The sequence below is a fragment of the Schistocerca piceifrons genome, chromosome 3, assembly GCF_021461385.2.
Source record: "Schistocerca piceifrons isolate TAMUIC-IGC-003096 chromosome 3, iqSchPice1.1, whole genome shotgun sequence".
NCBI classification, from domain to species: domain Eukaryota; kingdom Metazoa; phylum Arthropoda; class Insecta; order Orthoptera; family Acrididae; genus Schistocerca; species Schistocerca piceifrons.
In genome coordinates, this window is record NC_060140.1 from 722,331,805 (window position 1) to 722,344,857 (window position 13,053).

At 39.8% G+C, this 13,053-nt stretch overlaps 1 protein-coding gene across 5 annotated transcripts in view; it reads right to left on the bottom strand.

Annotated features, from left to right (window-relative positions):
- LOC124787683 (transmembrane GTPase Marf) overlaps positions 1 to 13,053 on the bottom strand; it is a 166,842-nt gene that overhangs the window by 3,486 nt on the left and 150,303 nt on the right. For all 5 annotated transcript variants that reach the window (XM_047254501.1, XM_047254502.1, XM_047254505.1 and 2 more), the window contains 2 exons: positions 12,312 to 12,470; positions 10,414 to 10,610 (listed from right to left, as the gene is read on the bottom strand). In XM_047254501.1, the coding sequence (XP_047110457.1) occupies positions 10,414 to 10,610; positions 12,312 to 12,470 (356 nt within the window). The remainder of the gene's footprint in view (positions 1 to 10,413; positions 10,611 to 12,311; positions 12,471 to 13,053) is intronic.

Below are 13,053 nucleotides of genomic sequence, written 5' to 3' on the forward strand. Positions count from 1 at the left end.
CCTAATAATTGCACATTAAATTGTAGCTGCAGATATGAGTAATTTTATGTTTATAGATTTATATAGGGGTTGTCTCACTTTTACAGATGGGGCTTGGGCTACTGAGGTCGTGCAGATTTATTTTGAAGAACTGTTATGGATAGGTAGGGCAAATTATATTTGCACTGAAACAGGTTTGAGATTTTGTAACACACCGAAGCACTTGATAGAGTATCAACCCTGCTCAAACACTCACACTTTTGATTCGCATGGTGCTAGAGCAAGCGATATGCAAGAAACTATGAACTAGCCACCACAACATTCTACTGCTTTGCTTAAAATTTGACAGTTTTGTGAAACAGAGGAGGACATAACACTAAATTCTATTATCTTACAAACTCCTGTTGCATTTGAGCAGGTTTGCAATGAAAGTTCTCAAACATGTGGATACCATATACAAACGTTTTTAGAGATTTTTAAGTAAAGATAACACTGAAAGGTGAAAATGTTGCCCTTCAGAAAACATTATTTGATTCTGAATGTAAGTCAATATTTTATTTGGTTATGAGATACTGTAATGAAAAATGAGAAATTCAGTCACTGTTCACGTATCAGAATACTGGGTAAAAATTTTACTATCTTTTAATCAGCTTTAGAACAAGATGGTGAGATTCAGATGAGACAAGAAAAAAAATTAATCCAGAATTAAATGAGTGTAAAACAAACTAAATCATATTATACTGATGGTAATTGTTATCGTGAGAATAATTTACACTGGCAAGGTCCATTGTGAAGATAGTACCAACGGACATCACTAGATCATGGGACGAGCTAAAGTTTGAGAATTTTATTGAATCCTGAGTGCCATCTTTTATTTATGTATTAGTTGGTGTTGTTAATATGACCTGCACCGTAGAAGACAGTGCAGTCCATGCTTCACAGTTGCTCAAGCACAGCACTATGGAAGGGTTGGAGCGGGAACAGTAACACCAGCTTGGCATAGAACTAGGATGAGTGAGGGGAAAGGAGTGGTTAGCGGCAACAAATTTTATAATTCTGCCAACCAAGGAAACCTATAAACTGTACTTTGGCTTTTTATGAATGTCTACTACATTTAATCTGCAATGTACCTGAATCCATTTTAACTGCCTAAACTAAAACTGGACAAATACACAATAATGGTATACATTTTTGCACGAGATGGTAAAAGTCTAGATAGAGGCCTAGGTGTACTTACATGTTTCCTGCAGCAATTTCAATGACATTCACTGTGAGGTATGACAGGAACAAAATGGGGCATGCCAGCTGCTGGTTCTATGCAGCCAATGAGAGAGCAGCGGGTTGATGATGTGTTTGGAAGCAAGAGAAATTGAAACAGTATCATGTCAGTATACAAGCAAAATCCGATATGCGTTTGACTAAAAACCGCTGCCTCCACAGGTTCCATCACAACCTCAGAAATCACAATGTATTCAGAAGAAACAGCAAAATATTTGTGGCAACGAAGATGTGCAAATCTCCAACTGTCCTATTAGGATGATGGTGACGAATAGAAATAGACACACCACAGACTACAGGCTTAGTAAGTAAGAAAGATAATGAAGATAAAAATTAATGCAAACCACTTTTCTTTTAGTTTATTTTTTCTCCTTTTATTATCAAAATGTAGAAAATCAATAAATGGCCTCAATTTAAAATAGATATAATACTAACCTACATGTAGATAATTAATGTCACTAAAAGAGTTTGAAATTTGATTAGTCGGAATAAGTAAAAATAAATTTTTCTCAAGGAGCCCCTTAAAAGTAGGGGTAAATATGGTAATTGATATCTATTTCTCTATCAGTTACAAAATAAATACGAATGTTCACCAACTTCCAATGCAGACTGCATTAGTTTAATATTTCCCATATGACATGAAAGATCTGCACGATTACCCTGACAGCATATTAATGGGAAACTTGACAGCCTGTGATTTCTAGTTATGGAGTATAATGGAAGAGCTTGTGTACAGCAGGGACATTAATCAAAATATAAAGAGGACAATATGGATCCTGGAATCATACGTCCCAAAAATCTAGATGTTTGGTTTTGAATGTTGTTACCTCTAAGCAGTTCTCATATGGTAATCATAAGGTGAACAGGTGAAAACCACTCAATGAATGGTGGAAAACTTCGTACCATTTAATTACTAGCACAATTCAGAGCCACACTGCATGCGAAATTGCAGTACGCAGATGAAATGCCATCTTGGATTCATAGTGATAATACAGACACCTGTTACAGTCTGCTGACTTTTTACCATTCAAATGAATATCCTACTCTAAAACTTATTATAATATTCAAAATATCCACGGGTGTACTGCCGGTCTACAGTGTCCAAAGGGCACAATATTTCGGCGATCATACATGTCGCCATCATCAGCTGAACTGACGGACTGAGCTCCTGTGAACGTGCCGGTACAGAGATCCGTACGCTATGGCTGCTCAGGAGGAACTGGGTTCGGTCCGGTCGCGGCAGTGGCCGATTTAAATACTCTCTGCCTGCGGCGCACTCCCTCCGCCGTCCGCACCCCAGTCGCGCAGTGGAACAGATAGCGACGGCATCTGAGATGACGTCGGTGTGATGGCTCTGTCCACCGTGGTCGTCACAACTATACGTTTTCTCGATGTAATCTTGATTAACCCAATCGCTGGTTCCCAAGCCTTGCTAAGGTCGTCATTGGTGTGAATTTCGATGGCCTCTCTAACAACGCTGTCCCAGTATCTCAACGTCTGTACCAGAATCCTCGTGCGTTCATACTTCATAGCGTGATTTTCCTACAAACACGCTATAGCGTACGGATCTCCGTACCGGCACGTTCACAGGAGCTCAGTCCGTCAGTTTACCTGATGATGGCGACATGTATGATCGCCAAAATATTGTGCCCGTTGGACACTGTAGACCGGCAGTACACCCGTGGATATTTTGAATATCAAATATGCCGGGAGAAACTCAAGAATCACATCGTAGACCTTTACGGGGAGGAGATGTACCGCAGCATGAAGAAATTTGAAAAGTTGCGCCACCGTAGATGTCGTTTGCTAAGTACTCTTGCCTTTCTAAAGAGATGTCGTTCCGAGAATGTTGTTCCAAATTTTGCTAAGGTTATGCATCACATCGATTCTGCAGCAGCTAAGAGAATCAAGAAAGGAGCCAGCCTCGCATTGGTATGTGAGAGAGTGCAATTCACCTGCTGGAGCCTTGAGTTTATCTCACAGGAATTACTCAAACTACATTTGCAACTGGCTAGTAATTTCACTTCTTTTTCCTGGGATTGGATTGATGGTGTCACCTGGGTTGCAGCTGATTCCGCCCATAAGAAGGCAACAGGACGTCAAACAGCAAATTTCTCACGTCTCCTTGACAAACCATCTCTGTAGGTTCCGTGCAAGACTGTCATCAATTTGAGTGGCATGGTGTTGAGTGATGATGCGATCTTGGTTTTGCAGAAAGGTCTCAACTTCGCTTCCACCCCCAAGTTCACTCCAGTCGCAGAAATTATTAGTGCTGTTGAACAGGTTGCAGCTCAACTTCCGTCTGAATCAGCTGAGGAAATACGTCATGAAACTTGTCGTGCGTTGACGAAATCCAAGCCGATGAAGTCAAATATCACCAGTAAAGAGAGGGCGGCCATTCGTGATCTGAGGGAGCACTCTGAAATTGCTGTCTTACCGGCTGACAAAGGCAATGCTACAGTTGTTGTCTCCCATAAGGACTACACTGATAAGATGCAGAGCCTGCTAAATGACGATTCCTACCGGAAGATCAGCATTGACCCTACAAAGAAGGTCGCTTCTCAAGGACGCAGATTTATCGGCAGGTGACGCTAAGAAATTGTTACCCCAAGGTCCGGTACCGCCTAGACTATATGGACTCCCCAAGGTTCACAAAGAGGGGGTACCATTACGCCCCATTGTCAGCAACATCAGGGCACCTACATATTTGTCGGCCAAATACCTGATGGGAATATTAAGTCCTTATGTGGGTAAATGCCCTCCTCACATCCGTAATTCCGTGGATTTTGTTAAACGCCTCGATAGCTTCAGGTTGGATGAGTCAGATATCATGGTAAGTTTTGACGTCGTTTCCTTGTTTAAGAGGATACCCCTGCGAGAGTCACTAGAATTGATTAGTCAGAAGTTTGACAAGAACACCACTGAACTTTTTAGGCATGTCTTGACTTCCATGTATTTTCTTTTTAATGGAGAATACTATGAACAAACAGAGGGAGTCGCCATGGATAGCCCACTCTCACCGGTGGTAGCAAATTTGTACATGGAGAACTTCGAGGAGGAAGTCCTGTCGTCATCCAAATGAAAACCTACTTGCTTTTTCTGTTACGCAGACGACACGTTCGTCATCTGGCCACATGGTATGGATAAACTCCTTGACTTCCTTACACATCTAAACTCCATACACCCCAACATCAAATTAACTATGGAGACTGACACGGAGGGTAAATTACCTTTCCTTGATGTCTTGGGGTACTTAAAACTGTAGTACATAGGGCACGCACTATCTCTGACGCAGAGAGTCTACCCCAGGAATTGGAACATCTGAGAACTGTATTTCGAAAAAATGGGTACTCAGAGTGGCAGATTCAACGTGCTCTCCACCCAACCACTACAGCACAAACTGTGGAGATGGATGAAATCACGGGGGAGGAGGTAGGCACTGCCTTTATTCCATATACAGGCGCACTCTCGGGGAAAATCACCCACATTTTGAAGAAACACCAAGCCGGAACTGTGTTTTGTCGGAACTGTGTTTTGTCGGCGGTCACTGAACATTGTTTGTCGGAAAATCACGCTATGGAGTATGAACGGACAAGGATTCTGGTAGAGACATCGAGATACTGGGACAGAGTTGTTAGAGAGGCCATCGAAATTCGCACCAATGACGATCTCATAAACCGTGACTGTGGCTATAATCTTAGCAGGGCTTGGGAACCAGTGATTGGGTTAATCGAGAGCACATCGAGCAAACGTATAGTTGTGACGACCACGGTGGACAGAGCCATCACACCGACGTCACCTCAGACGCCGTCGCAATCTGTTCCACCGCGCGACCATGGCGCGGACGGCGGAGGGAGTGCGCCGCAGGCGGAGGGTATTTAAATTGGCCACCTCCGCGACCGAACCCAGTTCCCCCTGAGCAGCCATAGCGTACGGATCTCCGTACCAGCACGTTCACAGGAGCTCAGTCCGTCAGTTCACCTGATGATGGCGACATGTATGATCGCCGAAATATTGCACCCGTTGGACACTGTAGACCGGCAGTACATCCGTGGATATTTTGAGTATCAAATAAGCCAGGAGAAACTCAAGGATCATATTATAATACTGTTTTCCATCTTATTTCAGAATCTACCTTCTCAAACAGTTACTTAGATTACATGAGACTGTTCTTGCCAAATATCCTACATTCAAAGACAAAACAAACAATGCACCACTAAGGAATTAACCAAATGAGATGGAAATTGGTGGGTGTGTTGTACATGTACAGACAAACAAAAGATTACAATTTCAGAAAAATTGGGGTAATTTATTCAAGAGAAAGATTTCCATAAACTGGGAAACAATGTATTAGTCCACCTCTGGCCCTTTGACAAGCAGTTATTTGACTTGGTATTGATTGACAAAGTAGTTGAATGTCGTCCTAAGGGGATATCATGACAAATTCTGTTAACCTGAAACATTAGATCATCAAAATCTCAAAATGGTTGGGGAGCCTTGCCATAGTGCTCCAACATTCTCATCTGGGGAGAGATCCAGGGAACCTGCTGGACAAGTATGGTTTGGCAAGCACAAAGACAAAGCAGCAGAAACTCTCGCAGTGTATGGGCTGACACTATATTGTTGAAATGTAAGCCCACGATGGTTTCCTATGATTGGTAATGAAATGGGGAGTACAATATTGTTGACGGAGCACTGTGCTCTAAGAGCGCCATGGATGACAACTAAAGAGGTCCTCCTGTGAATGAAATGGCAACCCAGACAGTCATTCCTAGTTGTCAGGCCATAAGAGGGCGATGTCACATTGGTATTCCACCACTGTCGAGAGCATCTCCAGACACGTCTTCGTTGGCCATTGGGGCTCAATTCAAAGTGGGCCTAATCACTGAAAACATTTCTAATCCAGTCAATGAGATTCCAGGTCAAAGACATGTCTGGAGACATCGCGGAACACAGTGGGATGCAAACCTGACTGTCACCTGCCATATGGCCTTACTACCAAGAGTGAGTGACTGAAGTGCTATTTTATTTCATAGTGGGACACCTTAGCTTGTCATCTGCGAAACCCTTACAACACAGTAGTATGTCGACAAAACTCTACACTGTTTTGTTGCCCTTCATGGCAAGACATCCTGGACTACATTTCAGCAGGATAATGCCCACCCACAAACGGTGAGAGTTTCTACAGCTTGTCTTCATGCCTGACTGATCTTAACTTGGCCAGCAAGGTCACTAGATCTCTCCCCAATTGATAACGTTTGGAGCATTATGGGATAGAGCCATCCAATGTGATGATTTGGTAAGGGGATGAATACTTAACATGGATGACAGAACACAATTACAACTGTATTCTAGTTCTCTACTGTTCTCCATGGTCTTCCACAGGCATGTTCATTTTGTATTCTCTGCACCGCCCCCCCCCCCAACCTTCTTCCTCTACCAATTCCAGTCTCACAGTATCTGCCTTCCTTTTAACATGTGTCTCATTAAGCACCATCCTCTGGTTTCCTATCATATTTCATTTGTTTAAATTACTTTTTCTTTCCATTTATAAAAAGGTGTTGCTTTCAAGTTTAGCTCTCCCATCCGTTTATCAAGTTATTATAATTATTAATATTGTAATTATAATCATTACCAAATTATCTAAAAAATTGGAAGACATAAAAAGCAAATAACTCAACCAACTTTTCTTCAAGTTCCTCCTGTTGTTCAAATAGGCTTTCATTCTTTCCAAGAAGGCTTGTTTACATTCTTTCAACCACTTCAGTCTGTACTGTTTTTGTTTTGGTTACTCTGATGTCGCTTCCCATTTGTCTACTTTGTGCCTGAAGGTGTCTCTTTCTAAAATGCTAATTTGCCTTATGTTTGCATTTTTGAGGTCCTTCAAATTTTGTTCAGCCAAGATGTTAAGTTCTTAAGTGAGAGTACATAGTCTGTTATCCTTTCTGTCAATAGTTTTTATGGTAGGCTGTTGAGATGAACAAAGAATTTCATTTGCCTTCTCTTAATGTCAATATTGGTATTTGAAAACATTTCTGTTGTTTTCACAGACTGTAGCCTGTAACAGTCTTTGGTATGTCTTGCTCCTAAAATTTTCCTTGTGATCTTTCTCTCTTCTTTTCTGATTTCTTCAAGTTCATATTTTCTGTTAAGTGTCAGTGTTTCACTTGTCTAGATCACTGTTTGTTTAATGACTGTGTTGTAGAGCCAAATTTTTGTCTGCCTTTTCAGTGATAACATGGATTTTTTGTTTAGTGAGTTTTAACTAACCTTAATGTTTTTCTGACTTTTTGGAGGCGGTTTTGCTGAGAGATTTTTTCAGGGCATGTCGGCTCAATGATTTCCCTGAGATATTTAAAGTACGGGACCCCACTGATTTTACTGTATTTTGTTTTCAGCCTCACGAATTTTTGTCTTTGAACATATGAATTCAGTTTTCTCGATTGAGATTTGCAATCCTACTTTTTCTACACAGTCTTCAAGTATCTCAAGCTGTTTAACAATAGTCTCTTCATCATCTGTAAATGCTGCCAAGTTGTCTGCTAACATGAGGTATGGTATGTAGAGCTTGTTTTTGGGAAAGGCCTGTAAGACTGGCTTCCAAAATCTGAGTTATTTCCCCCATTCTTCCATAACCTTGTCTAGGATGATGCTGAACAGAGCTGGAGGGAGTCCATCTCCTTGTCTTGCACGTGTTTGAGGTCTCTATGACTTCCTCCATAAATGTTACTTTCGATATCATTCCATTTAGGAGTTTGTTTTATGAGTTCTCATGCTTTTGGATCTAGTGTCCTCTCTTCTAAAGTTTGGAATAGTGAGTGTCAGTCTACTGTGTCGAGCACCTTTTTGAAATCTACAATTTTGCATACTAAAGGTTTTTCACTGAGAGCTCAAATAGTATGTTTTTGAGGTTAAAAACTGGTTCTGGGTGTGACCTGTTCCGTCTGAATCCTGCTTGATATTCTGCTAATTTGGGTTCTAATTGCTTTTGTGCTCTATTCAAGACACAAGATGATAGGATTTTGTAAGTGACGAATAAGAGGGAGATCCCTCTATGGTTGTTTACATCTGATTTGTTGCTTTTTTATGTGTTGGATGGATTAGAGCAATCTTCACATCATATGGGATATTTTCAATTTCTAAAATGTCTCTGATTATTCTTGTAATATCTTTGACTGAGTTTGGGCATAAACTTTTCAAGGGTTCACCTACAGTTCCATTCTGCATTGATGCTTTGTTGTTTTCAAGTTTCTTGATATGTAAATCAGCTACTACTTTTGGTGGTCCAGATTAACTTCCTGTTATGATTTCAGCATGTATTTTTTGGAATTTCTCTTTGGGTTCCAAGAAAATTAAAAGCTGTGAAAAGTATGAGGATAGTTCTTGGGAATTTTCTTGGGCTAATTTAACAACTTGTTTTCATAAGCAGAGATTCTGTGGTGAGTATCATTTGATTTGTTACAGAAAGGTCTTATAGAAATCATGTGTGTTGCAATTTTTGAATTTGTCTTCAACTGACTCCAGTTGATCAGTGACATATTTTGATTTATTCTGTCTTAAAATCTTGGATGTTCATTTGCAAACTTACAGGAATTTCTTCTGTGTTCCTTCTGACATGTTGCAATAGTAATTTTAAAATACCTTTTTCTTTCTTCTAATGCATACCTACATGCCTCATTCCACCTTGAGTATTTTGTTTTTTTGTGAAGAGGGATCAGTTCTTTTGCTGTTTTGATGATTTTAGGTTGAAATTTCTCCCAGTCTTCTGCAAGTTGTTCCTCCCATTTCCCCTGTACTAATACTACTACTACTACTACTATTATTCCCCTCAATTTAAATCTTGGCTGTTAGTCAAATGTTACTTAAGATTCATTTCCCATATTTTATCTTCTCCTATCCACAGCTCTGAGTGATCTTTCCTTCTTCCAGAACTTTTGAAAATTACTTTATTTTCTTGTCCTCTTTCTTTAACTTCTCACAAAAGAACTTTAAAGCATTCAAAAAAAATTGTCTCTGTTTCAGGAGATGACGACTTGATGTTTCTCATTTGGACAACAATATATCTTATGGAGGAATTCGTAAATTTCAGGGGATCACTGCCATCAGCAGCAGCAGGACATTACGTGGAATCAGCGGCAACGAACAAAAATGTGTACCAGACTGGGATTCTAGCCTGGGGTCTGCTTACTAGGCAAGTGTGTTAACAACTGCGTTTCCGGGACACAGCATTATTGCAACTGCATGGAGTATCCTGGCACGCCTCACAGACAATCGACATTCCCAACAAGTGCCACCTATCTGCAATCCCTGTCAATTTTTCTCAATCTTTGCTACTTTGAGATTCCCAAAGGAGGTCAGATGTATTTGATTCTGTATAATGTCCCACTGGAGCTGACAGTAGTGATCCCCTTCAATTTGCATATAATGTTTCACAGCTGCAGATTCTGCATGGTGTCTGTTCTTCCGGACATGTCCAATCTAAGACTGAAGCACTTTTCATACATTCTTAAATAAGTTTAACCACTTTATATCCACTAAAGTAATGTGATAGACCTGTTGTTCCCACCAATGCCAGCTTATGCTGGTATCTAAAGCTACTGACTCAAAGTGTTAACACTAACAGTACATGCAATTTGTGTATGTACTTTAATTTCACTTTCACCACAATTAATCTTATGTGATGTCAAAACGCCTTTCCCTGTGAACATGGTGGTGGAAATGGCATAATCTGATAAGAACAATATAGCTGAACTTCAAGTATGCAATTTACTACTGCAATGTTTCTGTCATTTCTTAATGAGGAAATCAAAAAGCTATCTATTCCAGAGAGAAAATGAAAATGATGCTGGCTCTGTTATGGTTAAATGTTAGCTCTTCCCACCCCACATTTTCACCTATGGAATTCTTCCGTCAAATGTTATTGGTGAACTGCTCTATATATTTTATAAACACCTCTGACACAAATACCTCTATACATTATACAACAGAAATACATCTATTCATTTTCCTATATTTTTAAACTAATCTTTGGAAATAATGAAAAAGGGAGCCAAATGGTTTTTGCTTCTCAAATGTGACAGCTGTGCAAACTACCACAAAAAGAAAACTTTTGAAAAATGTAGTTGTTTTATTTATGAGTACTGCATTTATACTCACTGTTGTACTTGGTGACTGCAGTTGGCAGAAGTCAAATCAACAATAAGCCGGAGTTTCTTTGTAGCATGTGCAACATACTGCCTTTTGAATGCACGCTCTTTTGCTTTGTTGGTCCACGTCAATCTTTCATATAAGTACAGGCAACCATACACTGCTCCCGTCACCAGTATAAGTCGCCAGCCTACAGTCTTCAGTAACTGCACAGGCACCAAATGTAAGATTATTAACTGAGTGGCATGAAAAAGGAACAATAAAAAATTAAAACTGCTGTTTTTACATTCTCTGCTATTCCTTATTTGCTTCTGTATGTTATGCCTGATGGTGTTGCTGATGATGATAAAATGAAATATCTTTCAGGGTATTAAAATTTTAGTAAATGTCACACACAGGATATAATGTGGAAGCAATAATGATATACTGACAACATGGGAAGCTTCTTTGCCACAGTTTAACTCATGAATTTTTCAGCAGTTTTAAAAATTTAAACTATTGAAGACTGGTTATTAATAAGATAAAATAAAATGTTTGACACTAAAAAATGACATTTTTTGTCATTCATACCAAGCTACTGAAACTGGAATCATCATAATTTACATTCTGGAGACATTCTACACCCTAATTCTGTCGAGCTACAATGCAATTATCTCCACTCACATTTTTCCCTCTCGGATCATGTTGATCTTGCAAAGAGTTAGTCCCTTTAAAAGTTTTTATCATTTCGTCTATTTTTAACATACATTGAGGTTACACTGGTACATTCAGTTTTCCTTAACTGCTTCAGACTAACTCCACCTTTCACTCACATCACTGAAGTGAATTTCATGCAGCTCTAAGTTTTTTTCAACTTATATACCAACCTCTCTTGTATGTACCTTTTTTTATACAGTATCAAAAATATATTCTTCTTAGCTCAGTTAATTCGTCACCTGTTAATAGCTGACTTTTGGCTCCACTAATCAAATATTCACTCTGCAGCAGAGTTAGCGCCGATATGGAACTTTCTCGCAGATTAAAACTGTGTGCAATACCGCGATTTGAACTCGGGACCTTTGCCTTTCATGTGAAAGTGCTCTACCAACTGAGGTGCCCACGCAGGATTCACAACCCGTCCTCACAGCTTCAGTTCTGCAAGTACCTAGTCTCCTACCTTCCAAACTTCATCGAAACTCTTCTACGAACTGTGTAGAACTAGAGCTCCTGGAAGAAAGGATATTGTGGAGACATGGCTTAGCCACAGCCTGTAGGGTGTTTCCAGAATGAAATTTTCGCTCTGCAGCAGAGTGAGCGCAGATATAAAATTTCCTGGCAGATTAATACTGTGTACCGGACCGAGACTCGAATTTGGGACCTTTGCTTTTCATGGGCAATTGCAAGAATCGCAGAAGAGCTTCTGTGAAGTTTGGAAGGTAGGAGACGAAGTTCTGGCAGAACTGAAGTTGTGAGGACGAGCTGTGAGTCGTGCTTGGGTGGCTCAGTTGGTAGATCACTTGCCCACAGAAGGTAAAGGTCCCGAGTTCGAGTCTCGGTCCGGCACACAGTTTTAACTTGTCAGGAAGTTACACTAATTCTGTTTGACAAAATGAACCAAATATTTGCTAGAAAGCCACAAAAGCAATAGAAAACAAATGAATACAGCAGTATATCTTATAAGATAGTAATACGTAATATCTTCAAATGTGCAAATATTTTTATATTTTTATTTATTTTATATTTATTATATTGTATTATTAAATATATTACATTTATTATATTTATTTTATATTTTTCCAATGATATATAATTATGCAGGTGTGTGAAAACTTTCAATGCGTATGTTACATTCTGTTACAAATTCTGTGAGGCACACGCCAAGCCTACCTAGATTATAAAAATAAAATAATTATTTGTGTATTACTTACAAACCCAGCAACCAGAAGCCCACCCATTGTGCCTTGTGAACCAATGGATGCCATCAGTAACCTAGATGGGATAGACCAATCATCGCTTGGTTGGTTAGTAGGAAATTTTATCTGTGCAACATCCAAGGTCTCTGATGGAGAAAGAATGTCACGCGGTACCTGAAAGAATAATAATAATAATAATAATAATAATAATAAATAAAACAAGGACCACAAGGTAAATTAGTATTCATACTGAGATATATGAAGGGCATGGCGTTCTTACCAAAAACATGAGGAAGTACAGAACAGGAAACAATGAAAGAAAGAAAACCACCGATACTTGAATTTCCAGCTTATCATGTACAAAATATTTCAAGACTCCACCACTGTTTTTTTCAACAGCAAGGATTACCTGGCAGAAGGACTCTGCCAGCTGTCACATATTTCCACCTACAAACCTGCCACTTTGATACCATTTCAGAAATACAGTAGGATGTCCAGGCGCTATTAAAATCCTTAGGCCCATCCCACAACCTCTCCCTGGAGTCCACTTCTCTACTCACTCCTACCACTCCCTGAACTCCTATCTTCTGCATGCTTCCTGAATTCCATAAACCGAACCATCCACGATGCCCCATTGTGGCCAGTTACCGTGCCCCCACAGAGAGAATCTCTGCTCTCTTAGACCAACACCTTCAACCTATTACCTGGAACCTACCCTCCTATATAAAAGATACCAACCACTTTCTCCACAGTTCCT